The following is a 27,567-nucleotide window of genomic DNA, read 5'->3' as shown; positions in this document are numbered from 1 at the left end:
TTGAGAAATTGTCCTTCTATGTGGGTCTTTTATTATAATATAAAAACATCAATTCATGTATCAATTACAACTTTTAAAATTTTTTATGAGAAATCAGGGTAAGTCTTCGATGAGTTGCAAAAATCGACTGACACAGAGGTAGATAAATAATTCTAGTCCAATCTTGAGTCCCCACCCCCAGCTGCTGTCATGACATCTACGTTATTTACTCTTCAGCTATCACTTTGCTCTTAGAGTATGTAGCGTCCGCTGAGCCTGCTAAAGGAAGGGCATGGACATGGGGGATGTGCAGTACAGAGTGAATTCCTCCCTACATCCTTCCACTCCTAAATCCAGAAAGAAAAATGCTCCTACTCTACAAGTATCTGTTAGGAGCCTAAGATGCTGTAGATTCACATGCTTTGCATACTCCTGCCTTCTAGTGCTGGGGTCAGCCACTACAGTTGTTTTTCTCCGAAGAAGCTTAGCGTCACAGGATGCTGTGTAACACATCCCTTGGTGTCCTAATGCGCAGATGCACTAAGTCACCCGTAGATCGTTTTTTGCTCAGCTGGTGAAAGTGTGAGAGCTGTGAATATTGCGGATTCCTTGCGCTTTGTGTTGAAGAAGCTATATGTACTAGTGTAAGAAAAACGTGCTATCACTGCCTACTTCTGGGGACATCTAGTTAGTTGTGTTTGAAGACAGGCGGTCTCGATAGAGGCCTCAATTTGGCCACCTGACCGTGCATTACGGCTTTGTCAAAAACTGTCTTCTACCTATCCCAATGTCTGCACTGGAAACGGTGGAGTTGGTGCCCAATCGCATTGGAATACTAAGGGAGGCATCACCAACATCCTGTGACTCGCAGCTTCTTTGAAGATAAATGACTAGTAATGGTTGAGCCCAACATTAGATGACAGCAGTATTCAAAGCATGTGTACCTACAGCGACACATGCAACACACGTATAAATATTCCCACCTTGCCGGATTCTGCGTCAACTCTGAGCACATGGGAATGGCTCCCTATAAACAGACTGATGCATATTCTTTAGCTAGTACCAATGAGCAAGTGAAATATGAACGTTTCATAGGGTAACTAGCCTTTGTCAATCACACAGGGGACTCTTGCAAGGTCAAGTCACTTGCACATAGAAAGGTAGCTGATAAGAGATAATATTATACTGAAGAACTAAAAAGATTCTACAAAAGAGGATGCAAGCAACAAAGTTTAAAAAGGGAAGTAGCCTTCAGCCCTGCATATTGCCATTACCCCCAACAAAATGGAGGAACCTGGTGTGTTCAGAAGACCCCAAGGAAGAACACATTTTAGAAAAAAGCATATATCATGATTTCACTTCATGTCAACTGTTTCGTTCCTAACAAATGTGTATGAAAAAGCCCTTTAAGGTGACACTTTAAAGCCTTCTGAGTAAGATCTGTGTCAGAATGCTACAACACACTGCCTGAAGGGGATGTGTGGCCTCACTGTATAGATAAACAGTTGTATCCCCATGTGCAAGTGGATGTCAGGCAGAAACAGAGGCATGCCCTTTCAAAGAGAATTAGATGTTACTCTATATCTTTGGCAGGACAAAGACAGAGCTTGTGGTGCTAAACAAGAGAAACAAAGCATAGAGTGCCAGCAAATTCTGTGTTACTGTGGGGAAACTTCCCACCCCTTGTTTGCTTAATATTCTGCCTTCTTGCTCCTCTTACAAAAGGGACGGGGTGATGACTACCTCTATTTCATCCTCTTCCTAGCTTTTTTGGCCCCCTGCTCATAGTCCTCAGGAGTCAAGCGGTAACCCCAATGCTGAAGGGTCTGACGGACCACAGGAGACACCGTCTTGTTATCATATGCACAGCCAGACTGAACGATTTTGGAGATCAGGTTTCCTCTCCATCTCCCAGTCTTGCCTGTACAGCGGTCCCAGCGGCCAATCTGCCGTTGGTCATCCAAGGTGCGGCGTCCTTGATAAAACCTGTAATGAAACCAGGAGACCTTCAGTGTATGGAATACTAGCTTTACTACTCTGCTTTTAGTAGAGAAGACCCTTGACTAATCAGGAATCAAGACACTTCCAGATAGAGAGTGGTTCTTTATTAAGAAACGCACATTAACTTTTAGCAAGGAACACCCCACCATGCACAGCAACCAACCAACTACGCCTCCCTTCGGCATTAAACCAACTGCACGACCCCTCAAACTATCACATACAGAACCTTCATCTGACCTAGCACGCACAAGCTAAGCAGAGCACGAAAGAAGCATGGAGAAGGAGCAGTACAACCCATCTCTCTTCATTTAAGGTGGTGACAAAAGAAGGTGCACAGATAACACGGCCATTCAATTAATTCAGCACCCACACTAAATCACGACCACATCCACAAAAAACCATATACTTGCAAGCACCAGATGGGCTACAACCCACTAATGCCTGCTTGTTCCAAGCACAGTGCAATACTACCCCTTTCCAAAAGGTCAAAATACTCATATGGCTTCCCATCCAGGGGAAAAGGGAAAAAGTCACACCACTGCTGTCCACCCAAGCACAAACGCTACCCATTACTATCTCTTCTTACCTCCGTGCACCTGCTCTCGCCATTCAGGCCACAGGGCTAACACCACCGATTCGCAACTAAGGTACGGTGTCACTTCCACTCAGATCTAAACATGGCACAGGGTAAATGGCACTCATCTCCTGCTCTCCCACCACATCAATGCCAACTCCTCCTCATCCCTCCTTCTCTTACACAGCCCAAAGAAACACCTTAAAAATAAGCATGAACCAGGTTGGGGGGGCGGGGGCATGAGAGAACTAGATTACAAGATGGCTGCAAACTGAAGCGATTCAGAAAAGGGGGTGGTGATGAACAGAGTGTCTGAATTAAGCAGACCACTCTTACCCAGTCCAAAGATCAGGGCTTGATCCATGACCGTTATTTAGCTCACTGCACCATCCCAGCTCAGAACCTGGCTATATGCAAATCAGTCTGTACCTGGCCCAGTGCATCATGGGAACAGGGCAGACTAAACTACCAAGCCAATTCTTCACCAGAAAGGAGACAAGCTACCGGGGACCAGTTTCTGGCATTTCAGCCGTCGTCGGCCCGGTTTGCTTGAATCCTGATGGAGCAGTGAGCAAGGGACTCATGTCTGAGTATACCCTGCCAGACCTTTAGTGGCCAAAAACGATTCAGTAAAGGGAGTGGTGATGAACAGAGTGTCTGAATTAAGCAGACCACTCTTAACCAGTCCAAAGATCAGGGCTTGATCCATCACCGAACCAACCACATGAAGCGGCCTCCAGGTCGGACCATAATCACACAGACTTATCGGGCGAAATGTGACAAGGATGCAGAATCCCAATACAGTGGTGTTCTGAGACAAACAGCAGCAGAGGATTTTATGGATAAGTCTTGCGGAGCCTGAACCGACCCTCATCAGGGATAGAGGCATGTTGTGTAAAGCATACTACTGAGGCCTCTACCTTTCGCTACTGCGGCAGGCATGCGTGGGGAAGCAGGATGCTGGGACTCTGGGGACTGGAGCCGGATGAGTGAGGGATCTGAACTGCACCGAGTCTGAGAGGTGCCTGCGGGCGAATGGGTGGACGGTACGCCTCTGCTACCCCTGAAGGAGGCATTGGATGGCCCAAGTAAAGTACACGCCGCAGAGACTTGGCTGTGATGAGTGGCGGCCGTGTGCTGCCCCAGTCTGCAGGTGGGTGCATGCCGCAGTGGTTGTTGACCCGGGCTTGGATGAATGCTGAAAGGGCAGGTGCATGGCCCGAGGCTTAATATAAGCTACTAGTGTGATGCGCCGGAGAGAGTAAAACCACCATTGACTAACACCATGGGACCGGACTGTGCCCGAGGGAAGAGCGGTGGTGGCCCCGAGGATGCTGTTCGGCGAGCAATGGCACACATAACAGACTGTACATAATCGCTGTACCCTATTAGAAGAGTGTAGGAACCACAGGACCACAAGGCTATCACTGACCCAGTCAGATCATCTTCTTAATCTTGCTTCTAGTGACTTTCCTGGTATTCCTGGTCACAGGACGTGCCCTCAGTGTCCCATTCAAGAGTGGCATAGGTCATTCAGTAATTGCTATTTTAGCATTCTGTACTATATATTGATATTTTGACTTGTTCTTTTTTGGTAATTTGTCATATGTATTAATGAAATATTGTCATTGCAACTATAATAGTTTTAATGAATCTTTTATAGCCAAATATAGAATTAATTGATTGGCATGGGTGATTATAAGGGAGCCACAAGGTTAGTGCTCCAGGGCCAATGCTAGTCCAGTACTTCAATTTTCACTCTTTTCTATCTTTTACCAATTGGGTGAGTTAAAGCTCGTCCTGTACCCCTTAGAGTCAAAATAGCAGATAATGAGTGCTTGAGTGAAAAAAAGATTCCTGAGGCCAGAGGAGCAGCTGGTATTTCTCCTATCGGTCAGGCAGCGTAAGGCCTTCTTCCCATGGAACTCATGCTAACCTTTCCGATCAATCTCTAGCTACCTCTGGTATCGCAGCACCCCTGTATCGTGTTTAAGTACCTTTTACTGATCCGCGTGAACGCACCTATGTTGAACCCAGCGTAGCGCCTCCTGCTCTAGATCCATTCAACCCTACTCAGGTTATACAGAACCCACGCAACATAGGTTGACACTGAGCATCTTACTTAGTACAACAAAGGAACCAAAACAGAATCTAACCTATGTGTGCAATCAGTCCGCTCTCCTCAAGGCAGCTGGTCCTTACAACTGACCTCTCCGTAACCAAACATATCAGCAACTGAAGAAAAACTCATCTCAACACCTTACCTGATCTGTGCCTATCATATCTCCCACATCGCCTTTGTGCCACCCTCACCAGACTACAGAAAGTTCAGCCTGAAGGTCCTACATAATTTAGCCCCAGTCGTCTCATGTTACAACGACAAACAGTGTACAAATCACCAACGACTATCATTGCTAGACACCTTCCACAAACAGAGCTGTATGTAAAGACCCTGCTCCACGAGTCACTCAATTCATACCCAATCCACAAACAAAAGTACAAAGATATAAAGTCTAATCTCTTCTTCAAATCAAACTCCACAACTTACCAGAGCTCGGATCTGCAAACAGAATTACAGTAAAATACTTCAGATATACATTCTAGAGAAAAATAAAATGCTACACAGGTTCATTCTTGTCCATAGAGGAAGAAAACAAAACTCAGAGGATGGTGGTCGGATCACAACTATTTCAGACTATTCCAGATATGGCAAATTCAAGAAAAACAATCATGATTTGGGCATGTCCAATTACCTGCAGTACCACTGGAACCAGCCATAGGGGTCCTGAGGTGTGATCCAGCCGTGGCTCTCCCACATGTCCAAGCTGCCCCCACACTTCACCTTGTAGGTATTGACCTCTTCTCTGTACACTGTGGATGCCACCTTTAAGGGAGAGTGGAGTGAGGGCAAGAGAAGAGAATGATAGGCTCTACTAGTCGTTTATTTTTACACCATTGGTGGAACAGTTGCACTTCAAAGAACTGAGATCATGTTATATCACTAGTTAAGGTCCAGTCAGTACATGACGAGTCTTGTTTTTAGGGTTCGGTTTTTTCTTCTGAGGTGACAGGTTGAATCAGAGTAGGGCACAGAGTAAGGGTCAGGGTTACTGTTAGATAACGCGTTACAGTTTTCTTTGGGCAGACAGGCCTCTCTGAGCAGAGGAGAAGTGTACAGGTGTAATATGACACTTTACAACGCACGCGTTACAACGCCTGTCATTACAACACATTTTTTACATCACAAAATTCAATCCAATGCATGTCGTTACGACGCATAATCCATAACAACGCAATTACTATTCTAACTCTGCCGGGGCGTTACTTTGGGGAATGCGTTGTAATGGATTATGCGATGTAATGACATGCGTTGTAATGGATTTGGCGTATTTGTTGTAATGACACGTGTTGTAATGCGTGCATCGTAAACGTGTTTCCCGTATAGGTGATAATAATAACATACTGATGCCTACTTCATCTCAACCTCCGCCTATCCAAGAATCCCTCTCTGACCCCTTTACTGCTCTCCTCTGGTCTTCTCCCCACCTTCTACTCTTGTACACCCTGCGCGTCACGTACCTTGCTCTCTCCCATGTGTGCTCTTCTTGCATCCAGTCTCCTGACACTCTCCCTTGCAATGCTCTCTCTGCCTTTCCTTTTTCAATGTGGGTGCAATCTCACTAGCTAGTTCCTTCAACCTTCTGGTCTTCCTCCTACTTTTTCTCTGTCTTTGTGCCCCATAACACTGATAATTAAAGAATATATATGTGATCATTGGTTCGCTTACACATAAATGCCCTCCGTCAGACTCCTACCTGAGTCTCTTCACACTTCCCCAATGTGCACAATATACCCCTACATACTCTGAAACACTCCCTCCCTTCCATGCCCCTCTTACCTGTTTAGGGATATCCAATCCCTCCAGCCAGTCCTTCGGGAGCTCCCGCCAAACGTCCTTGTAGTTTTGTTCTGTAAACAGTGGAATGGTTTTACAAGTGCGTAGCAGTGAATGTTCGACCTCGCTTCTCTTGCGCGCTGAGTAACCTCCTCCCAACTCCCTACCGTAAGCAATCCCATCGCCTCAGTCCACTCACTGGGGCAGTATACCAATACGACTGAAGATACTACATTGGTATGACAAGTACAAGGATTATTGCTTCAAAATTACATGAAGGGTGGGTGTGCAGACTGACCACAGAACATCTCTTCATTGCCACAACAAGGCCATCACATCAATAAAGTACTGCATCAACAAATCAACATGTGGAAGAACCATCACATTCACAGGGGCAACTTAGATTTAGAATGGATTTAAAGGAACATCAAAAATGAACCAGTTGAGCATTTTAAACTGTATCAAATGTACAATATTTCTTGAAACATGTACCATTAAGTCTGATTGAAAAAGTAATGTAAATTGACAATATTTGCTTTAAAATACAAATTAAAAGTAAACTATTTGAAGATACCTCAATTAATCACATTTAAACAGGTACGGTTCCCTTTCTTCATCTTCTCTATCCTTCGTCATCTACTTCATTTTTCTGCTTCATTCTTATCCATCTTCTTTATCCTTCACCTTCTCCATCTTCACTCTTCTGTGACTTCTTCATTCTTCTGTATCTTCATTCTTCTGTATCTTCATTCTTCTGTATCTTCATTCTTCTGTATCTTCATTCTTCTGTATCTTCATTCTTCTGTATCTTCATTCTTCTGTATCTTCATTCTTCTGTATCTTCATTCTTCTGTATCTTCATTCTTCTGTATCTTCATTCTTCTGTATCTTCATTCTTCTGTATCTTCATTCTTCTGTATCTTCATTCTTCTGTATCTTCATTCTTCTGTATCTTCATTCTTCTGTATCTTCATTCTTCTGTATCTTCATTCTTCTGTATCTTCATTCTTCTGTATCTTCATTCTTCTGTATCTTCATTCTTCTGTATCTTCATTCTTCTGTATCTTCATTCTTCTGTATCTTCATTCTTCTGTATCTTCATTCTGCCTCTTCTTCATCTTCTATATCCTTCTTCTACATCTTCTGCCTCTTCTTTATCTTTTTCACCTTCTTCCTTCTTTTGCAGCTTCTGTGTCTGAGGTTTCCCTCACATTGATCTGTAAACGTTAAGCCGTCCGTCCTGCAGAATAAGACCAAGAATGTTTGCTGACGAGCAGCCCCAGCAAAACTGCGGACAAGCATCAGGGTCACTCATCGGTATCTGCTGAGCGCTACTCCTTTTCAACCTCTGCTTAGATCACCAGAGCCTACACTCCAGCCTGATAAAGGGGAGATCGACCTTTTCCGGGAGACATACCCTTAAGAAAATCAAGCTTTTGCTTCCGCCTGAAGGCTTAAAGCCTGCAGTACAATCCCTGGTGATCTCACGACTTGAATATGGTCAGGTGACCCTTGCGGGGCTTCCTAAAGCGAGCTCTCAGAGCCACGCGCAACGCATCGGACAGGCTCCAAAAAACTCAATTGCATCACACCTGACCTTTTGCAGCTTATCTGGCTGTCTATTGACGCGAGGATTCATTTTAAAATAGCTTGCCTCACGCATAATTACAACACTCTGGCCTATCAGGCGAACAAGCTTGTTCTTTCTGGCTCCGTCATAAATTACGAACTACTCTTGAAAACTCCGAAATTCAAACAGAAAAGTATGTACAAACGTGCTTTCTCCAGCCTTGCTCCTAGAATTTGGAACGCTCTTGCTACGAAGATTGCAGCCAATCATTCCACTGCCTCTTTCAAGAAACAGGCCTGTGACGGGGCCGGTCGAACGCCCGAGGGACAAACCCCGGACTCAAACTGGTGGACAGTCGCCCCCCTCTCACCCACTTCTGTCCCTTCTCCGCAGCAGCCTGATCCCGGTCTCCAAGAGGACTGGCCAGAGGAAGACGACAAGAATCGTTGGGACCCTGAGGATTTCAGACAGTATACCTTTAAGGGGGAGGACACCTATGGCGAGACCCCGCCCCTACCCAACGTCACATCCAGACCCATGTCAAAAAGAGGATGAACCCAGGAAGCAACGGACAGCGTTTCCCAGAAGGAGAGAGAGCTACGGTGTGGAGGAAGGAACTGAAGAAGGACGAGCGAGGACGTTGAGAAGCCAGAGGACGAGGAGAACGTTGAGGAAGACCCGGAGAAGCCAGGAGGCCACCGACTTCACGAGTCGCCCCGCCACGCTCCCACGGGAGGGGCGTGGCTCCAACAGGTACGGGGCAAAGTAGCAGGCTGGGTGGGACGGCGTACCCGACCCTTTGAGTAAACGTGTACATAGTGTAAAGCCCCCCCTGTGTATAGTTTTGATCTCACCCCTACCTCCTCACGAGCACCAGTAAATCACAGCGACCGAGGGTTACTTGCACTTTGGCACGTGGTTTTCCTCACACCCGGCCCTTATCTCTTCCTAGTCATTACCCGTCCCTAACCCGCTCCTATTTCTCTCCTTCTTTCCCGATTGCCGTGCCTGACGGAGGAGCCTCCACCCATCCAAAGAGACATCCTGGATCCTTTACGGAAGCCCATAACAGACCCGGCAGCGTTTGCCCGAGAGCGTGTAACCAGCAGAAAACGAAGATCCTATATCAAAATAAAGCCCTCGTTAAAATCTCTGTTGAAGGTCTCTGACTCCATCTCTTCGGCCCCGGCCACCCCTGTACAAGGCCAAATGGCTTTTCCTGAGTGAACATTAACTGCATTATCCTGTACTCTTTTTCAAGTCCCCTTGTAGACAGATTTGACATTTATCCCAACATATTGTTATCTACTTATGTTATGATTGGGAAATTGTTATTTTACTCTAGTGCCATTATGGGACTAAATTAGCTGGGCCGTCTTCAGATTTGTCATTTATTTTACTATGTTGTGACGAGCCACTCTATAATTGTTTTGCTGAATGTTACAGGAAATCTTTTGCACTTTATGAGAAACTGAACTAGCGGGGCCCACTACCCGGTCCCTGATCTTAACAGTTTACTCCTTGTTGTTTTTTTACAATGTTGACCTAAACTGTTCGGAGTTCATGCATGCTTTGGCCTCGGTGTACAGCGCTCGGATACTCGCAAGGGTTATGTTCGTGCTTTATACAACTTTTCAAATAAATATCAATAAATGCTAGTGTTATTTTTCCTTCTCTTACCTGCCTTTTATTAATAGTCAAAGAAAAATATGTGTTTTTTTTATTGTGGCCCAGACAACCATATTGAATATGTGTCATGCCTGATTCCGTAAAAAAATTACATTTTGGAATACCTTAATATTTAGTTAAATACACTGCAAAATTCCCTTGCACTTGTTTGCCCCATTTTGAAATGTAATTTTTATCTTACATATACTGGAAATCGCACAATGTAACTTTGGATGTGGGAGTGATGCTCAATCTTAAAATGTTTCAATGGAATTGTGGTCATTTACAAGATTGTCTAAGGGGTCAGGGCTTAGCAATTGCTCGCTCCCATATGAGCTCAGTACCTAATCAGTTGTGGAATGAGATGTACTTCGGGACCAAGTGTGAGAACCTCGCCTCTCACACCTCACATGACCATTCACAGTAAAAAGATTCACATTTAGGACCTTGTTAAGTAGAACTTGGCTTCTAATATCAAAATGGTGTTACTTATAACTGGAGTTGGTAACTCCCAGATCTCATCCACTTGCTTGAAGGGTGATTGAATATACAACAAAGTGGTGATGCAAGCATTAAGTTCACCTACAATGGAAGTAGCTACTGGTATTGAATTTTAACGTGATTTTGTTATATAGTACAAACCTAGCTGTGAACCAATGGAGCGCTGCAAATTACATGAGGGGTTGGGAGACAATTATAGATTGTGTACGTCACATGGGGATAACAGAATATATTTTACACATGTTTTGTATGTACAGGGAGATTAAGTGATTTTCCCAGTTTCGAAGATGTTGAGTCTGCCACCGAGGCTGGGAGTCGAACCTGTTTACCCACGTTCCAAAAGCAGCAGCTCAAGATGGTAGGCTTCATCTCTTACCCAAGATAAATATTACTCATACCTGGGATGGCAGCAGTGATGGTAGGCGTAGTTCCATCAAATAATAATAATCCAATTATATAGCGCCTGGTTACACCAACCGGTGTGTCCCAGCGCTGAAGAAACCACTCTCCAGAGAGGCTGGTAAGAGACAGGAATGCTAAACAGACTAGAGAATACACAGGTCAAAGAACTGGAAAAACAAGTTTTTAGTTTTCTTTTTTCGGAAATTGTTTTCTGAGGCTTAGCCCGAAGAGAGAGAAGTATTGAGTTCCAGTTTTTAGCTGCCAAGTAGCCGAACAAGCGTGCACCCATTCTGGCTCTTTGGACTTTGGGTACTTTTACCAAGTGGGCTCTGGTTGATCTAAGATGACGGGCCGGTTGATGGGGGATAAGGAGATGGTGGAGATAACTGGGCCTTTGCCCTGCAGGCTCCGATGACCGTAACATAGGGCTTTAAAGAGAATTATTTTTTCAAAAGGTAGCCAGTGCAGAGAGTCTAGGGCTTTCGAGGCAGAAGCTCTTCTAGGAAGGCTGAGGACCAGACGTTCCGCCGCATTCTGGATGTGTTATGGCTTGTAGCGACATTTTTTTGCTGCTCCAAGGGAAAGAATGTTTCTATAGTCTAGCTGGGAAATTACAAGGGTATGAACCAGGGTTTTTCCAGCCGATACAGGGAGTGATCAGGGTTTTTCCTCAACATTTTGAGAATTCCGAAACATTTCCTTGTGACCTTCCTAATGCTAGTCTCAAAAGAGAGTCTGGGGTCCAGCCAGACACCTAGGTTTTTTGCTTCCTCCTTTGGGATAGGCGTGGGGCCCTGCATCTGGGGCCACTAAGCTGAGCACCAAATGGAGGGGGACTTCCCTATGATTAGGACCTCAGTTTTGCTGCCGTTCAATTTAAGGCAGTTACTCGACATCCGGGAGGCAAGGTCACTCGGGCAAGAGGAAAACGGTGTCTGCTTCCTCAGAGTTTTGAGAAAGGGTGACAATAAGTTGGGTGTCATCCGCGTATGACACTATGGTGACATTGTGTTTTTCCACAATCTCTGCCAAGGGTCCGATAAAAAGGTTAAAGAGAGTCTGGTTTAGAATAATATCATGTCATTTACCAGGAGGACTAGATCTATTAAATAGAAACATGGCAGACTGCAAACTAGCTAAAACCATATACATTTTCAAAACGCAATTCCTGTACATACTTTGTCAAGAAATATTGCCAGTTTCCCTTTTACATGACCTATCCTAAACACAAAAGCATGACTGCAAAAAGAAATAAAATTGTTTGGAGCATAATCAGAAGTTAGCCAAGTTTATTAAAAACAAATTACTTCAACCCAGTGGAAATCAAACTTGCAGGACTCTTTCATCAGTTTATGGAGGCCTATGATATTCCAACAAGTAATATTTGGAACCGTACAAGGCCCTTGAATTAGAGATTAAGCCAATCTCCGTGTTACACTCCTAGAATGGAGAGGAGAGGTTATATCATCTAACTCCGAAACTGATTTGGGAGTTGGAATGATTCGTCTATATTTTTTGGAGACTATAACTCTCCAATAACCCTCCTCAAAAGAGAATGGCCTCAGACACAATGTGATGGTGGGAAGAAACAGAAAAAAATGAGAATCTCCGTGGAGGGGATATAAAGATCTATCCCATCTACGAAACCCATCAACGTAATCCCAGATCATGGCGCAAACTGTAAGATAAGAAAATGCATCTTGAGCAAAATGTAGGTTCCAAGCAGAGTCGTCATGATTTAAAAGTTCTACCACAGCGATGTCTGATGACTTAATTAAAGCGAACGTAAGCATAAGATGAAATATTTACAATATATGAGCTCAATTCATTGGTGGAAAAGAGTGGTCATCAGGAAATCAATTTTCAAAAGGAGTCTAGTATCGACCCATTAAAGAAGGGACCATCGATGTTCTTCCCTCACAGATATGAAACTCACCATATCTCCCTACTTGATCCTTGCAGAAGTGGAGACAGTTTGGGCAATGACGGAAAACCCAATGGTGGAACACAAGAATTTACTGCTAGGTTGAGGTGAGATGACAGATTTTCAGAAAGAATTTGTTTGAACTTCCTACTCGAAGGCAGGGGTAACTTACTTTGCGTGAGCCCTTCTTTTTGATTATTCTTTTTTGAAGCTGTTTGGGGTGCTTTGATGGAATACTGAAAGAGCAGGTTTTAGCATTAGCTGTAACCCCTTTTGCCATAGATTTGCCCTTCTTTGGTTTCAATGGACACTGGATGTTCCTGACTTTGAGAAGATTCATTTTCCAAAACAAAGATCCTTCTTGACCGGAGCAGGTGCTAAAGGCCGCCCATCTATTAGTGTAGAGGGGACTATTGTAGGACCTTGATGGAATCCTCATGGAGAATCAAAGCTCACAGGTGTAGTAGATTTATCAGAACAAGGTACTTTTTGCATACTTAACTCTTAAAGTAAGCGTTTTTAAGAAATTCTATTGTGTTGAGATTTGCCTTGCAAGAAGTTTGACCACCGAGAACAAAACATTTTGGATTGAGTTCTTCACAGCTGGTACTGAAGGGTCACATGTTTCAGAGTGAGGCACAGTTGAGTTGTTTGAGACTGGTGAACCTATAGTCATGTAAGGAACAGTATAAGGACTACCAGAATGTTTAAAATCACAAGACAGAATGTACACATACTTTTCACAATGAGCGGATATCAACTACTGTGAACAAAAACAGGTCACTATCTACAGGCCCAATCATCAATATACACAAATACTCAGGAGCCAGAGCCTCTTATAATAAAATATATTTACGACACAGTGACTGATACTCACTAGTCACTCCAGAATAGATGGGTCGAAAGTAGGTGCCTCCAAAACTTCCCGCTTGCAGCACCTCCTTCGGGGTCATATTTGGACGGAAGTTCGGAATATCTGAAAATACACCGAACAGTTAGTGACAAGGAGATAATTTGGTGTCTGTGGCAGTTGTCAATGGGTCCAACAGTCATTCGCCAGAGGCAAGAGCTTCCTCTGAATGTGGAAAAATTCACCCATCGACCATGGAGTCTTCAGTTATGGAAGTCTTGACATGGGGGCGAAGAGAGAGGACATGTTTATTGCACAGGAGGGTGAGGTGCTGTACATAGAGCATTATTGGAGGTGTATGCTTTAGCTGAAACTACATAGCAGAAACCAGGACCTTTATGGCGATTTTAGTTCCTCTTTGACTGCAGTAACTTTAAAAATAGAGTTTTTTGCATTGGAATATGCATACTCATTAGTGGATGCGTGCATACCCTATTCTAAATCCCTCCTCACGCCCCCTCATTAATGCCTCTTTACTACTTAATAAACTCCTCCAATTCAGTCATAGACTTTCCCTATTTTTAAGCCACTCTTGTCCCTCCCAGACCTACTACAAAAAGGTACGTGAACATGTGCAGAGACTCTACACTGAAGTGGACACCTCCACACAGAAAAGACAAGCGAGGCAGGGACAGCTGCATGTAGGTTTATGAACAACATTCTGTAGTACCTTTGTAGTACTACAAAATCGCCCTTCAAAATGCAGTTCGTGAATAGCACCCATCAGTGTTTTTTCATTATTTTTTGGATAGGATTGTGTTCTTCATGAAATCTTTCAATAAATAAAAATTACCTCCATCTGCAGATTTTTGTTTGCTTTCTGCGTAATGATATCTGCTCTATCTATTGAACTTTGGGAAATGTTTTATTTAAATTCTGACATTAATATCCACATAAGGCTTCCTCAACTTTTCCTTGGAAGTGGCATACTCACTGGCCACTTGGTGTTTGGAGGGCAGCACTGGCTGCTGTCTATTGTCTGTGGAATTTTGTATGGATTTTATTGTCTTTGATCTGGATGGAAAGGTCCACAAAGTCTACTGTAGTTTTGAGAGATTATCTAATGCCGAGGTTGTTCAGATTCACTTTATCAAGTCCGAAGTCGTGTATATTACATATGACGCGTAATACAAGAGTTTGTCATAGCCACCATGAAAATAAAGGCATATAGTGTCAACGTCCCCCCTTGTGGTTTCCTTTAGACAGAGGAAAATGCTGTTGAACAAAAATGAACGGTTGCAAAATCAGAACGGCAACATCTGTATAAACATGTGGTTTGTTCTCTGAAGGCTGTGGATTAAAGTGTTTGTTTGGGGGGGAAGATCCTTCCTGGGGAATTGTAAATGTAGATCAATATACACTCCCTCAATCTGGAGCAGACTGAGCAAATAGCAGAGATGGTCAGTCATCCTTGTGGTGGGAAACCTCCCTCAACCGTTTTTTTGTTAATCTCTGCTATTTAACTTTGAGGTATTGTGTCTTGTCTGTAGTCAACAAGTCCTTTTCAGTATCAAATGTCCATTTTGGCATGGAGTGATCGTTGAACTCTCTTGTTAGGCTTACCGTTAGGTTTCCAAGAACACACACAGTCTAAAAATGACCCGGAGGCTTCCTCTCTAGTCTGCTTCCTTTATTGCTAGGAGGTGGATTGTTTGGCAAAAAACGTATTTTTGGGAAAATCATTTTTTTGTGACAAATCCAAGGTCTTGCATCATCGCTGCACAAAATATATTGACTTGAAACAAAATATATTGACTTGACATGCCTGCTGGCACTACTAGAGTAAATACATTTTAATTTGAGTGTACATTCTTAGGAAAGTGAGTTGTTGGTTTCAAGTTCCGTAGCTATGGTTTCAATGTATGAGGCGTTGATTACATCATCCGTTGTTGAAGTTACTGTATGGACATCTGCCTAGTTAATTGAAGTCAATATTATAGTTCTAGGTTGGGTAGCCATGCTTGTCGCATTGCTTTGTCCTTGAAGGAAGATATTAATTTTAATTATACAGGGAATATTACATTTCCTGAAGAATATATACAAATACTTTACCGAGTTCCAAGATGCCCAGATTTTATTACAGTAGTGTCGCAATCAGTAATTGCAAAGTTTACAATTTGTTTTTTTCCCCCCATAAAAGTTGTCCCGTTTCCCTCTGTATGTCCTGGTCTGGACCCCAAGGGTGGATCCTGAAACTTTTCTGGCCTGTTTTCAACTGTTGAATCTGGTTCTTTGTTCTGTTGACTAAATGTCTGAGGTGCACTCACACTGTGTACTTTTTAAGAATTCACTTGTATTTTTGAAGTTCATGCTTCCTCCATTGCATTACCTGGTGACTTTGCACACAATGAGAGGGAAGAAGTTCCTGGTCGAGGATGTCTGGATTTGGCAATGTTGTCATATCTCTTGGAAAAGGTACACTATACAAACACACACAGGACCTAGCTCTCAGCCGTAGAAGTCACTGTGGTGTTCCTTTTCTTTTGATCATCTTCATATTCCTATTCCTCAATGACTATTTAAGATTAGGGAAATTTTCTTCAGAATATCCCCACCAGTTGTTTTAAAAATTGGTATTCGTTATGTTGTCTGCGGTTTCTTTGTATTTTTCAAATTCAATTTCTGCTACTTCAATTACAAAGGGTTCCATTATTTAAGGCCATTTGCAGGTTTACTCACTTTTCTTTCAAAATCTGCAGCGCTAACTGATAGACAGATACAAATCCTGGAATGTACATGTTTCGGAGTACTCGTTTTAGCATATTTACGAAGGTTTACAGTAACAATTTTCCAAACCACCTCTCTCAGGTACGTGTGCCAACCTGTCTTACCACACAAGATTGTGGACTTGACTCCCTCCATCTTTTAATTACAGCGTTAGCCACTATTCTAAAAATAAATTTACTTAAAATAAACAGCTCTATTACTATTAAATATACTACAGCGATTGTTAAAACCCAGATTGAAATGTCATGAAAAATGGCAGTCAAAATAAAATCCGGTTATCAAGTCAAAGTTGATTTAAGTGTTGTCTGATACCATTTGATGGGGCACTGGCTGTAAGATGTGTATGTGCTTGAGTGAAAACATACAACTATTGTAAAACAAAAATGAGAGAAATACCCCCAGAGGACACACACACACACTCTTCCACCATGGCAGAATGGGATCTCATTACCTTCAAACACCAGTTCTCCTTTCTTGTTGCGTAATGGAAGAGAAGCCTGTAACGTCATTGGGTTCCCTTCATTTGCTCTGACCTTCTTTCCAGAGCCCGGCTCCTCTGGCATCCCTTCTGCTTTCCGTTTTGCAGCACTCTTCACCGCTTTTTCCTTATTCATACTCGCGGCCATCTTCCTAACCTTGGCGGTCATGGTACCACCTTTCCCAGCTTGCACCAAGACAGCTGTGATCTTCTTTGGGGTCCCCTTTCCAATGGGTTTCTTTGCTGGGGTTCCCTTTTGCCGGACCGCTGGAGTCGCTTTGCCACTCGTTGGCTTGGACGTTCTTGGTGCCATATCCGTTTTTCTTTGAGTTGTTTAAAAAGTGTTGCTGTGTTTCTATAGAAGCAATCAATGATGGTGTCCCACCAAGTGCAGGGTCTCCGTCACGGCAGGTGTGATGTCACGCTGCTTGGGAATATGTGGGATACTGTGCGGGAGAACATCAGGCGCTGACAAATGCAGGCATCTTGGCCTCTGTGGAAGACTGGACATTGGGCACTCCAAAGCTCGGCCTAAAATCAGAAACAGTCACATATTAAAGTGAAGAGGGCTTTAAGTCCATCACCTTTTTATAACCACGTTACAGTGTCCAAAGAGCACTGTAAACAGCCAATTGGATGAACCACCTCTAATCTGTTTCAAGAGACAAATAAACCAAACAGATTAAGAATACCCAGAACTCTACCCACGTTCCCACTGCCCTGCCCTACCCTAGTGATATGTCCATGCAGGGCACATCAGCTACGACGTGCCGAAAGACGGTGCTGTCTGATCTGAAGGATGATTTCATGTGACAAACATGTGCTCTAAAGGGAATTTCTAGCAGTACAAGACATTTTATGTTTATTATGTAAAATAAACATGATTTAAAACTGAAAATGTATTTCCTTTTTAGTCCACTGAAACACCCCATCAGTGACATGATGTTTTTTCTTAAAGGCTTAAGAAATAATTTTATTCAGAGCTTTCTCAAATACTGTGTACAATGCTCCCCCTTCAAACCTTTACCTGGAGTCCTGGGTGCAGGAATACAGCACTACATGACACACGTCCCCACAGCTCCTTAGGAAAGGGACCATGCCAACGGATTACCTGATCAGTAGCTGCAATGTAATCACTGTCCTACACTGAGGCTGGAGAACTAGAATATAACCAAGATCAACTTTATTTCTGCTTTGATATGTTGACGAATGCACAATTAATTGTGGGTTTGTAATGCGCTAGAATCGACTCCCGAAGGAGTATCTCTGCGCAGTAGACCGCTGGGGAACCCGTCCTGGCTTTCCCTGTGAGATGGTCCCTACTGGGTATCTCCAAGGTGAAACCAGGCATCCCCGGCGTATGTGGGGGGCCGTTGTGGAGATGAGGCAAGCTAATGCCCAGAGTTGCCGAGTGTGATCCCTGGTTAGAGTAGGCACCAAGATCAGAATTATCGAGTCCGCTGACCCTGGTCCACGACCCTGCCGCGTCGGGAATTGAACCCTGGTCCCGGGCCGTCCTCTGCTCTCGGGTCTGCCGCCTCTAACCAGTGAGCCACACCACTCCAATTATAAGCTAAACTAATACGTGAAAATAAGTAGAAATAAACACATAAGAAATCAATGTAAGAATATACATAAATACATATTTGAAAGAAACCACTTGCAAACTGTTCCTCCTTCATCCACGCAGATCATGCTAAGCTTAGCGCCATGAAACCGCCTGGAGTAAGTGCGCTTTAAAAATAATTTTAAGATAACATAACAAGCTTCAGATACAGGTAAACAATTAAATGTATTAGACTCCATTAATCTGTTATTGCTGGCACTCCTATTTCAAAATGGCCTCACCTGCTGCTGTGCCAGTCTGGTGCCTAAGTATATTGATTTTTCTTGCTAATCTAGCCCATGATACCCAATCCTTGAAACTCGATTATTCTGCTATCACATCCTTCTCTGTTCAAGAAGCCAAACTATGGAACTCATTACCTCCAAACAAAAAATCCACAGATAACTATCTTACCTTCAGACGACTGCTCAAGAGTTGGCTTTTCACCGCCTTGTCATTTGCATAACTCACTAAAATAATCTTCTACATTGCATGGTGGACCCAGGTTGCAGAGCACACTGATCGTCTCAGCCTCTCATCCTTGTGAACAGTCTCCACTCCGGCCGGGTCTTGCAAGTGACCTTGTGCGAGTGCGGGAGAGCAACGGAGCAGAGCCCAAGAACTGTGCTCGGCAAACCGGAGCCGCAGGAGGGTAGACCAGCCAAGTCAGTTTATGCAGTAGAGTGATCATATGAAACAGCCCTAATAACTAAGGGAGGGACCTTTTAAGACCCCCAAAACCCAGTAAGCAGCTCAAATTCCTTCTCCTGGTGCGGGGAGGACAATGCTCAAGGGAAAAATCGATTAAATCAAAGAGGATGGACACGGTCTTAGACAAAGAAATCCACAAGGGTCAAGCAGCGAGGGTCAGAATGAGCACGCCTCAGAATTCCAGACAAGAGTCACAGAACGGGAGCATATTTTTACAGTCTCTTCAACAAGGGCTCATTACCCACTAACTACAGACACCGGGTAGCCTGCCACTCTTCGGCATGTCTGCCAGGGGGGGTCAGAGAGACGGAAGGGTCTTAAGAGCTCACAGCATGCAATCCTCAAGCACTCCGACCCAGCCAGGCATGCATTAAGTGGCTCGACATCAAAGAACACCCACTCGGGGAGGCTATCTTCTGCCCAATGAAGGGGACCAGGACAGGGACATATCGGCACAGGGTGATCAAAACTCGCCCCCGACCAGCGGGCGCATAGCAAAAGACAGAGGGAAATAACACATTATATAAAGAAAGAACTGGTGTTTCTGACTCCGAGAGGCTTACAACAGTCGCTGGGACCGGAATGAAGCCCATAGATCTGATATACAGCCTTTCACCAATCAAAGTTTTGATCCATCGGCCCCAGGAGGAAGCTATGTCGGAAGCCATGGACGGCAAAGATCCAACGCATATCAGTCCACATGACGTCTCACGGTCAAGCCCAATGGCTTCACCATCTGGGCGCCAACACCTTGACTCACCAGAGACAGGAGCTTTCACTCACTCCTTCTTACAGAAGTTAGAGTAGACAATCGGAAGGACCTTGGATCTCACCCCCCTCCTTATTGGGAGAGGAGAAGCGGCAGAAAACCAGGGCAATATACAAGCGGGGGTGTCCGTATCAACAGATCAGAAGGATTGAGACGAGCAAGATGAGCAAGAAGATTCCTCTGTTTCGATGATCGCCCGGACAAGCTCAAGTGCCGCCATGATAGAAAAGTGGGCCGAATTGCCAGAAATATTGGGGGAGATAGTGGCACAAACCACCGCTTTGTCAGCAGTTGGGCACACGGGATCATCAGACAGCACTGCGTATCCTTAGATCCAACCCCAGGCCGTTCTTTGCATGCTGCATAAAACTTTATAAATAAATAAAATAAATACGTGCAGTGGAGAATCGTTAAAAAAAAAACTGAATAACGGAAATATCAGACAAGGGCAACCCCAAAGTGACCTCCAAGGGTGAACAAGGCAGAGCAAGGAAAATGGAAATAAAAGCCTTGGAGAATGAGTTGAACAGCCAAGAGATTCTGGCATCCCCGACAAAGAGCGACACCGAGGAAGCTCTGGCAAGTTCGGCTACAAGGGAAGCAGAATAGCAGAATAAGATCATGGAGGCGGAAATAGAAGCCAGAACAGAAGCACACCTGACAAGGAGGGCAAAGAAAAAGCTGAAAAGGTAAAAAATGAAAAGAAGATCAATCCTGCCGGCAATGCTGAACCGCCACAGTCCGGAGGAGAAAAGCACCTCACTTTCACTCTACCCGATTTTTAATTTCAAAACAAAAGATCAGGTGCCAGAGCCTGCAGGAAGACACAGGAAAAGTCTAAGAAAGAGAAACGGCCAACATAATACACTGTGGCGGGTTTCAAGTAATCCAGGCTGACCTAACACATTCTGCAGTGTGCACACCAACGGCTGCCCGGCCGTCCAGGCGATAACAAACAAGGTCTGCATGGGTAAGGACGCCGCCGCCACACAAATCAGGCTCTATGACCTATTGGTATTGGAGGGCCACAAAGGCCCAACGGAGCACACCACATCTCCACCGATGGAGCAAAGGAACATGGCTAGCACGCTGGGAATCAACAACAGGGCGGAAGAGGAACAACATTGACGTACTTGCATCAAACCCCCTCACAGTCCGAGATCGAACAGCAAGTGCAATGGGGGGGGGGGGGGGGGGGGCACACAAATAATAAATTCTGTGGATCCACCTACAACAAACAAGGTAGTGCTTACCTCCAGGTACCACATGAAAGGGCCTCTTGACATCTTAAACATAACTAATATCCTCCAACTCTTTGGCCACGTCAAATCACAACGGAAAGTATAGAGTGGGTAAAGTTCAGAAGGACACAGGTGGAAAGCCATGGCGACAACCATCCTGGGCTTTTGCGAGTGCTCCCTTCGACGGGCAGTTCTTGGAGAAGCCCAACAATTCGCGAATTGGGGCATAGAAGCAACAGAACCCATTCAATCTAATTATCCCTTTCTTCTCATACCTCAAAAGGAGAGGTTGGGGCCCTAATCAATCCTGAAAGGTACCCACAACAGGAAACAAGAACACATATACGATCGCTCGAAAACTCCAATAAACGTTTCCATATATCAAAGTGACATCCTGCGAAGAGGGCAAACTGGCCAACCGAAACAGGCCACAAGAAGTGACAGCTGGCAACAGCACCCCTAGCCAAAATCAAGCGCTCACCAGAGTAGGAAGGCCAACTGTGGTGCAGGAAGATTATTACCAAGGCCAAACCTCTGAGCTCTCCCAAGAATTAACCCTCATATCATGGAACATCGCATGGTTAAACAAAAGAGTAGGGATCAAAGTACAGGACTACTTTGCAAAAGAGGACATTATTTGCTGTCAAGAAGTTTGGTCAATGACATCAACACCCATAGCGGGATTTCATGAACATTGTATTAACGCGACAAAAAGAAACATCTTCGATCGTCCATCGGGGGCAGCCTCTTTATCATCATAGCCATGCGAAAAAACTCAAACCCACAGAAATAAAAGTAAAATCCCCCGATCTGCAAGCAATGACCATTGCTGGGCTAAGGGAGGGCCACTTGCCGTTCAATCTGCTGCTCATAAACTGTTACATTAACCCAGCACTGACCACTGCCAGCATGGAATCTTTTCCCAACATGCTGGAAGATATATTGATAAAATATGAGCACTACAACGTAATCGTTGCAGGAGATTTCAATTTGAGAGGCTTGGAAAGTGCCCCTGGAAAACAAATTAATGGGCACAAGGCAAGCCCCTACTCTATCCACTTCCTGATGAAACTATGAACACCCTCGTGGTGTTCTAAACCATCGTTTCGGAACATATCCACCATAGACTACATCTTAATCAATGAAAAAACACCAGACAGGCTGGAAGATTTCCAGGTTGATGATAGAGGAGAAAGTAACCACAGGCCTCTATGGGCAAGATTTAATTTAAGAACGGAAGCAGCAGAGCTTCTGAAAATGCTGGGAGAAACCACAGGGACGAACGTTTCAGAGCTATTAGAAGAATAAAATGGACACACTCTATCGAAGGGAAACTCCTCACTTAGGAGGAAAGTAGGTGAGGTAGGAGGAAAGTAGGTGAGCAAAAATGGGTCATGGTATTTGCCCTGCTAAAAGAAAAGAACAACGCTAAGTTATGGAGGTACATCAACCGTCTGAGCTCCCAACCTATACCAGATCGTGCTGCAAGTACCCAGGAATGCTAGGAACACAAGATTACGCCTGAAACTAGGGCACTCCAGGGAGACTTAATAAAGTATTATATTGAGTCCTTACAGCACCCCACAACTCCCTAAAACCTCATTTGGCAATAATCTTTAAAGAAGAGGCCTACCCCTGGCACACCAAGCTGGATAAAGCAATAGAGACACTAAACATTTATCGAAATAGTCTGCCCCTAACAGAAATCCGGCACAAGGCCTGGCTGAACACCATGAGATGGCAGGTCCGCTCCACTTCCTATGAAAAGGATCTAACTGCACTCCGACACAACACCCATACGAAGGAACTGAACTAATTATTCATCCTGGGGAAAGCCCAACCATACCTAATGGAAGCATTAGGGGCCCAGAAATTGGGACTTTAATCCAGCATGGGCACAATCAGATGGAGCAGTTGCATGTCGCCTATGCAAGTACCAACTGGAATCTTGGCTCCATTTACTGTGTTGTTTTCCGAAACTCATCAACGAACGATAGAGGCTTCTTCGTCCCATCTTAAGAACCCTTGGCATTAGAACTTGCAAGGAGGCATCAGACTGGTGCTTCTCGGAAACAAAAACATACCATCGTGCAAGAGTGGCAAAATGTATTTTTCAGATTGGGCAAGCTCTGGACGCTATTTAGCAAAAAAGGTCTGTCTTCAAGCTCTCAAAATCAGAGTTGATTAATGCGCCAACAAATGGCTTCAGACGATGGCTATTCCTCCTCCGATGCTATTGGCGCGGTCCCTGTGGGTGATCTTGTATCCGTCTGGGATGGCTACGGCGATGTCTGGTGCAGAGGAGTCGTTCCACCAAGTCTCAGTCAGGAAGGCTACGTCCGGGCCTGTGGTGTCGAGCAGGTCCCAGAGCTTGATGGCGTGTTTGCGTGCGGAGCGGGTGATGAGGAGTATGCAGCGGAGGTGGTTGGGTCTGGTTCTTGGTGGTTTGATGGTTCTGTCGCAGGTGAATCTGCAGCTGCGGCAGGAGAAGGGTCCGTGGGTGTGTTTCGGGGCGGCCTGGTTGCAGCGTTGGTCTCGGCCGGTGTTGAGAGCGTGGAGGGAGTTGGCGTTGTGTCTGGGTCGGGTGCGGTGGGAGTTGCGGGGGCCAGGGGTTCTGGCGCTGGGCGCGGACGGGCTTGCCTTAGGTGCGTCAGCGGCGTCCCCGCTGAGCGGCTTCCATATGAGGTGATGTGGGAGGGAGGAGCAGCTGGGAGCGGGGCGGCGAATGGGATTGCAGGTGGGCGGGGCCGCGGGAGAACTGGGCACAGGAAGGAAAAACAAGTTTAGGCAAGAAAACAAGTACAGGCACAGAGGAATAAAAAAAAGTCTGGGCAAGAGAGCAAGTTAGGCACAGGGGAATAAAACCAAGTCTGGGCAAGAAAGCAAGTACAGGCACAGGGGAATAAAAACAAGTCTGGGCAAGAAAGCAAGTTGGGCACAGGGGAAAAATACAAGATTAGGCAAAAACAATGCAGGCAGAGCCGTGCAGCAGGGTGGGGAGCGACCTGCCTGCGAGCAGGATCATAGGTCGCTCTATCTATTCTATATATATTCTTTAGGTCTGCTCAACAAATGTACATATTAATTATGGTTATATTATTCTATGCTGAACTTGTATACAGGTAACTGCGCAGTTTGCATATAAATTATTTGATTAGATGCTTATGGTTATCAGTATATTTCTCTATCACAATATGTAAATCTTATCATAACTAAGTACAGCCCCACTTAGAAGTCTGAGTTTATTAAATACAACTTAAATCCGGATATATGACCTCCCTTTTACATCTATACCTTCCATGTACTTATGTATCTATTCATTACTTTACTCCTACTGTAAAAATAAAATATATTAAAAATAGTCTCCCCAATGCACTACCCTACATCTCATCCTATATCTCTCACAATATATCCTCTACCTCCACTCAGTCTCATCCCAAACCTCACTACTACTACGATCTCCAAAATATGGGATGACCCCAGACTATCGGGCCACCAGACAGGGGACCATGTTGGAGAGATATTGCCAAAAAGCATGACCTCTTTTTTGTACGAGTTAAGCTTCAGGCGGTGTTTACTCATCCAACTACTTGGAGCAATCATGCAGTCATGTAATCCAAACCTTTCTGCAGTGCTGGCCAGTGGCAAAAGTATATAGGGTCATTAGAAGACTGGAGCACTCGACTGTCTTCAATGGAGCTCTCAACATTCCGATGTTCGGATATATATTGTGAGCAATTCCCTAACCCGAGGGCAGGTGTGGTCGAAGGTATAAAGGGCAGAGTGGTCGCTCTGCGATTATCAGCAGTACCTGCGTGTTGTGTGGCTGGTTTCTATCGCTGCTGCAGGACCTATGCAAGTGTGCGAGGCAGGCTTTACACAAACCAACAGTACCTTTTTTGTTCCATTGACGTCGGGGCACCACGTGGGTGGACGGCGTCCCTCTACTTATTTTACCGGGTGGACACCGCCCCCCCTGCAAAGATGCCCTTACTGAGGAATAAAGTGTAAACAAATTTAGCTAAATCCGTTTGCTACACAATTTTGGCATCAGCGCGAAACTTTTCGGCTGCGATTGTGATGATTTTGCACACGGTCTTTCTGATGAGAAGGCCGCGGCGCTCATTAGGAATTTAGATTACTATGTGCAGATCGTTTTTCTGTTCAGGATACTATTTCTGTGGAAAGTAGACAGGTAAGGTATTTTATTTCGAGCCTATGCTCTCCATTTTTGTTGTTTATAAAATCGCTACCCAGTTAGCTGTGCTCTCTTTATCGACCCTGGAACGATGAAAGTGGGCGTTGTCTTCTCTGGATTGGAAGTTGACATGCAGATTTCACCATAAAACAGCGACAACCGTTTAATTCACAGATCCCCCATAAAAGTCTATGTTTTTTTTTTAACTTTCGTGACGTCACTCCTTGTTTTTGAGCGCCCCCCCCACTTCTATGTTTTACCTTTCGTGACGTCACTTTCAGTCTTTAAGCGTCCCCCCACTTCTTTATTTAGGACTTGTGCCCCGATTGACGTTTGCTTTTAACCTAACCCCCTCTAACGATCAAACCTGAGTTATTCAAGTATAACATGGTAACTAGAGTAAATGCACAGACCGGTTTCTTTGAGAGCAGAAGACCAATTCCATTACCCAATAGATTAATCACTCTGTGAGAAAGTGCCATCTTTCTTGCATTGGCATGCCCCAACTTTTTTCTGAACTGCTGATGTGCTTTGACTGGGTGTGCCCTGGGCTCCTGCCAACCAGGTACCCAGGGCCTGTGTTACATCCCTAAAACTGTATTGAAACTAAAACCCAATTGGCATCTCTGCTCACCTATCAGCCCCTAGTAATTGGTACCCTAGGTACCCAGAGCATGGTGACCAGAGAAGACCCCTAAGGGAGGCAACCCTTATTGTGCCACCCTTGGGGCCCTGTACCCCGACACACACACACACTGCCTTTGCAGGCTGAGTGTCTAAGTGCAGAACTAAACAGAGAGTCGACATGGCCCACATCATGCCCACAAACCCACTGCCCTGCCATACCTCAGTCACCCCTCTAGCTGGGTGCTCTATGCCAGCAGTGTGGGCACAGGTGCATGAGCCCTATTCCCCTGCAGTACCCAGGGCCATTCCTGGGCACTGTAAGTGCAGTGATGCCATTAAGAGTATATGGTGCTGGGAGGTCGTCATTACGAACTCCACCACACCATAATGGCCGCGGAAACAAGAATACTGGGTACAGGTATTTAAAGCCCTAGAGAAGCTGACATCTGTCTCATTGGAGTGTACTCCCCTAGTGGCACACTTAGGTTATACCGAACAGATCCTCAAGCTATATCGCCAATACATTACTATATCACTGCTGTTAGCAAAGCGTAGAGTAGCTTGTAAGTGGGGTAGGGGTCGTGCCCCAAAATTCAAGGAATGGCTCGATGACTTAATATACTGCCAGGAACAGCTTACTGTTTATGTTGAACACTCCCGCGCGCCTCTAGGCCCAAGAACATATGGGACAGATCCCCAGAGTTATCTCTTGGCGCGAGCTGCGGAGACTATGTCTGCCACACCCTCCGAAACGGAAGCTTGATACTAATAATATACATTAGTTACGCGCGAACGATCACCTGTAAGGGTCTCCAGGCGCTGGGGGCCGTCAAGAAGATTAAGCAAGCTATTGCCCAGTCACATGGTGCTGGGCTACTCTGCCGCCGGCGATCGAACCGTGATCCCCAGATTCCAGCGTCAGTCACCCTGGCCGCAGCGCCACACCTCTTCGAGGTGACACTTTCCCCGCTTCCCCTCATCCTACATAAAAATTAGGCAATACTGAGATGTGAAGGGTTCCGAAATTAAGCCGTAATACTCTATGATGTCCCTTTTGTAAATACCACTTTCTTCTTCTCCAGTATATGCAAGTTGGAAGCTATGTGTACTATGCTGCAACTGATTCCTTAGAGAATTAAATGTAATGCCTCGGGTGCTATGTGACTGTATTGAGAGGTAAATGATATGTTATAACAAGATACTACAATATCAATAATTCAAACCTTAACTCGCAGCAGGTTCGAGACAAGAAAGATGTATATGGAAATGTTGCTCATGACTAATCATAAACCTTAAAGTCTATAATGTACGATATCGGTGACAAAAATCAATAAATACACTTTTTTTAAAAAAACTACAAGTACCAGCAGCCCTCGAGGAAAGACAATGGGCCGAGGCACACGTCAGGCGCGGACGGGGGAGATTCGGCAGCTAGGCGCGGATTTCGCGCGTGGGCCTTCCCGCCCATCGCCAGCTCTAGGATCTGTCCCGCACCGGGGGCCGCCCGCTTATTCGCCGATACCCTCCCTCCCCCCTCGGTCTGACCGCTCCCCTCGACTCTTCTGCTCACTATCTGCCTCCCCCCACCTTCATCCTGCAGGGATTGGTATATCCCGACCCCTTTACCTGCCAATGGTCGCTCCCGGTTCCCTCCAGTACCCGGTTCCTCCGGTGCAGCTCTGTGTTGTGTTGCAGGTTTCAAGCACGCGGCCAGAGGGGCGTGGCGCGTCATACCTGCGGCCCCGCCCTCGCGCTCTGATAGGCCCTGTGGATTGGCCCGCCTTGC

At 45.1% G+C, this 27,567-nt stretch overlaps 1 protein-coding gene across 2 annotated transcripts; it reads right to left on the bottom strand.

Annotated features, from left to right (window-relative positions):
* On the bottom strand, nucleotides 1-27,546 carry LOC147718326 (uncharacterized). Of its 2 annotated transcripts, none has more exons than XM_086918266.1 (6): nucleotides 27,412-27,546; nucleotides 16,603-17,160; nucleotides 13,392-13,490; nucleotides 6,453-6,523; nucleotides 5,308-5,438; nucleotides 1-1,965 (listed from the first exon to the last, which is right to left on the bottom strand). In XM_086918266.1, the coding sequence occupies exons 2-6, from the start codon at nucleotides 16,940-16,942 to the stop codon at nucleotides 1,725-1,727; spliced, it is 882 nt and encodes a 293-aa protein (XP_086774392.1). In that variant the 5' UTR covers nucleotides 16,943-17,160; nucleotides 27,412-27,546; the 3' UTR covers nucleotides 1-1,724. The 2 variants fall into 2 exon arrangements, with proteins under 2 accessions (XP_086774392.1, XP_086774391.1); XM_086918265.1 differs by having other exon boundaries at nucleotides 27,408-27,535.
* Between the last annotated feature and the right edge of the window lie 21 nt (nucleotides 27,547-27,567).

This window comes from Lissotriton vulgaris, chromosome 4_1, assembly GCF_964263255.1.
Source record: "Lissotriton vulgaris chromosome 4_1, aLisVul1.2, whole genome shotgun sequence".
NCBI lineage: Eukaryota > Metazoa > Chordata > Amphibia > Caudata > Salamandridae > Lissotriton > Lissotriton vulgaris.
Note: the sequence above shows the minus strand (reverse complement) of the source record. Positions and strands in the feature narration are given on the sequence as shown.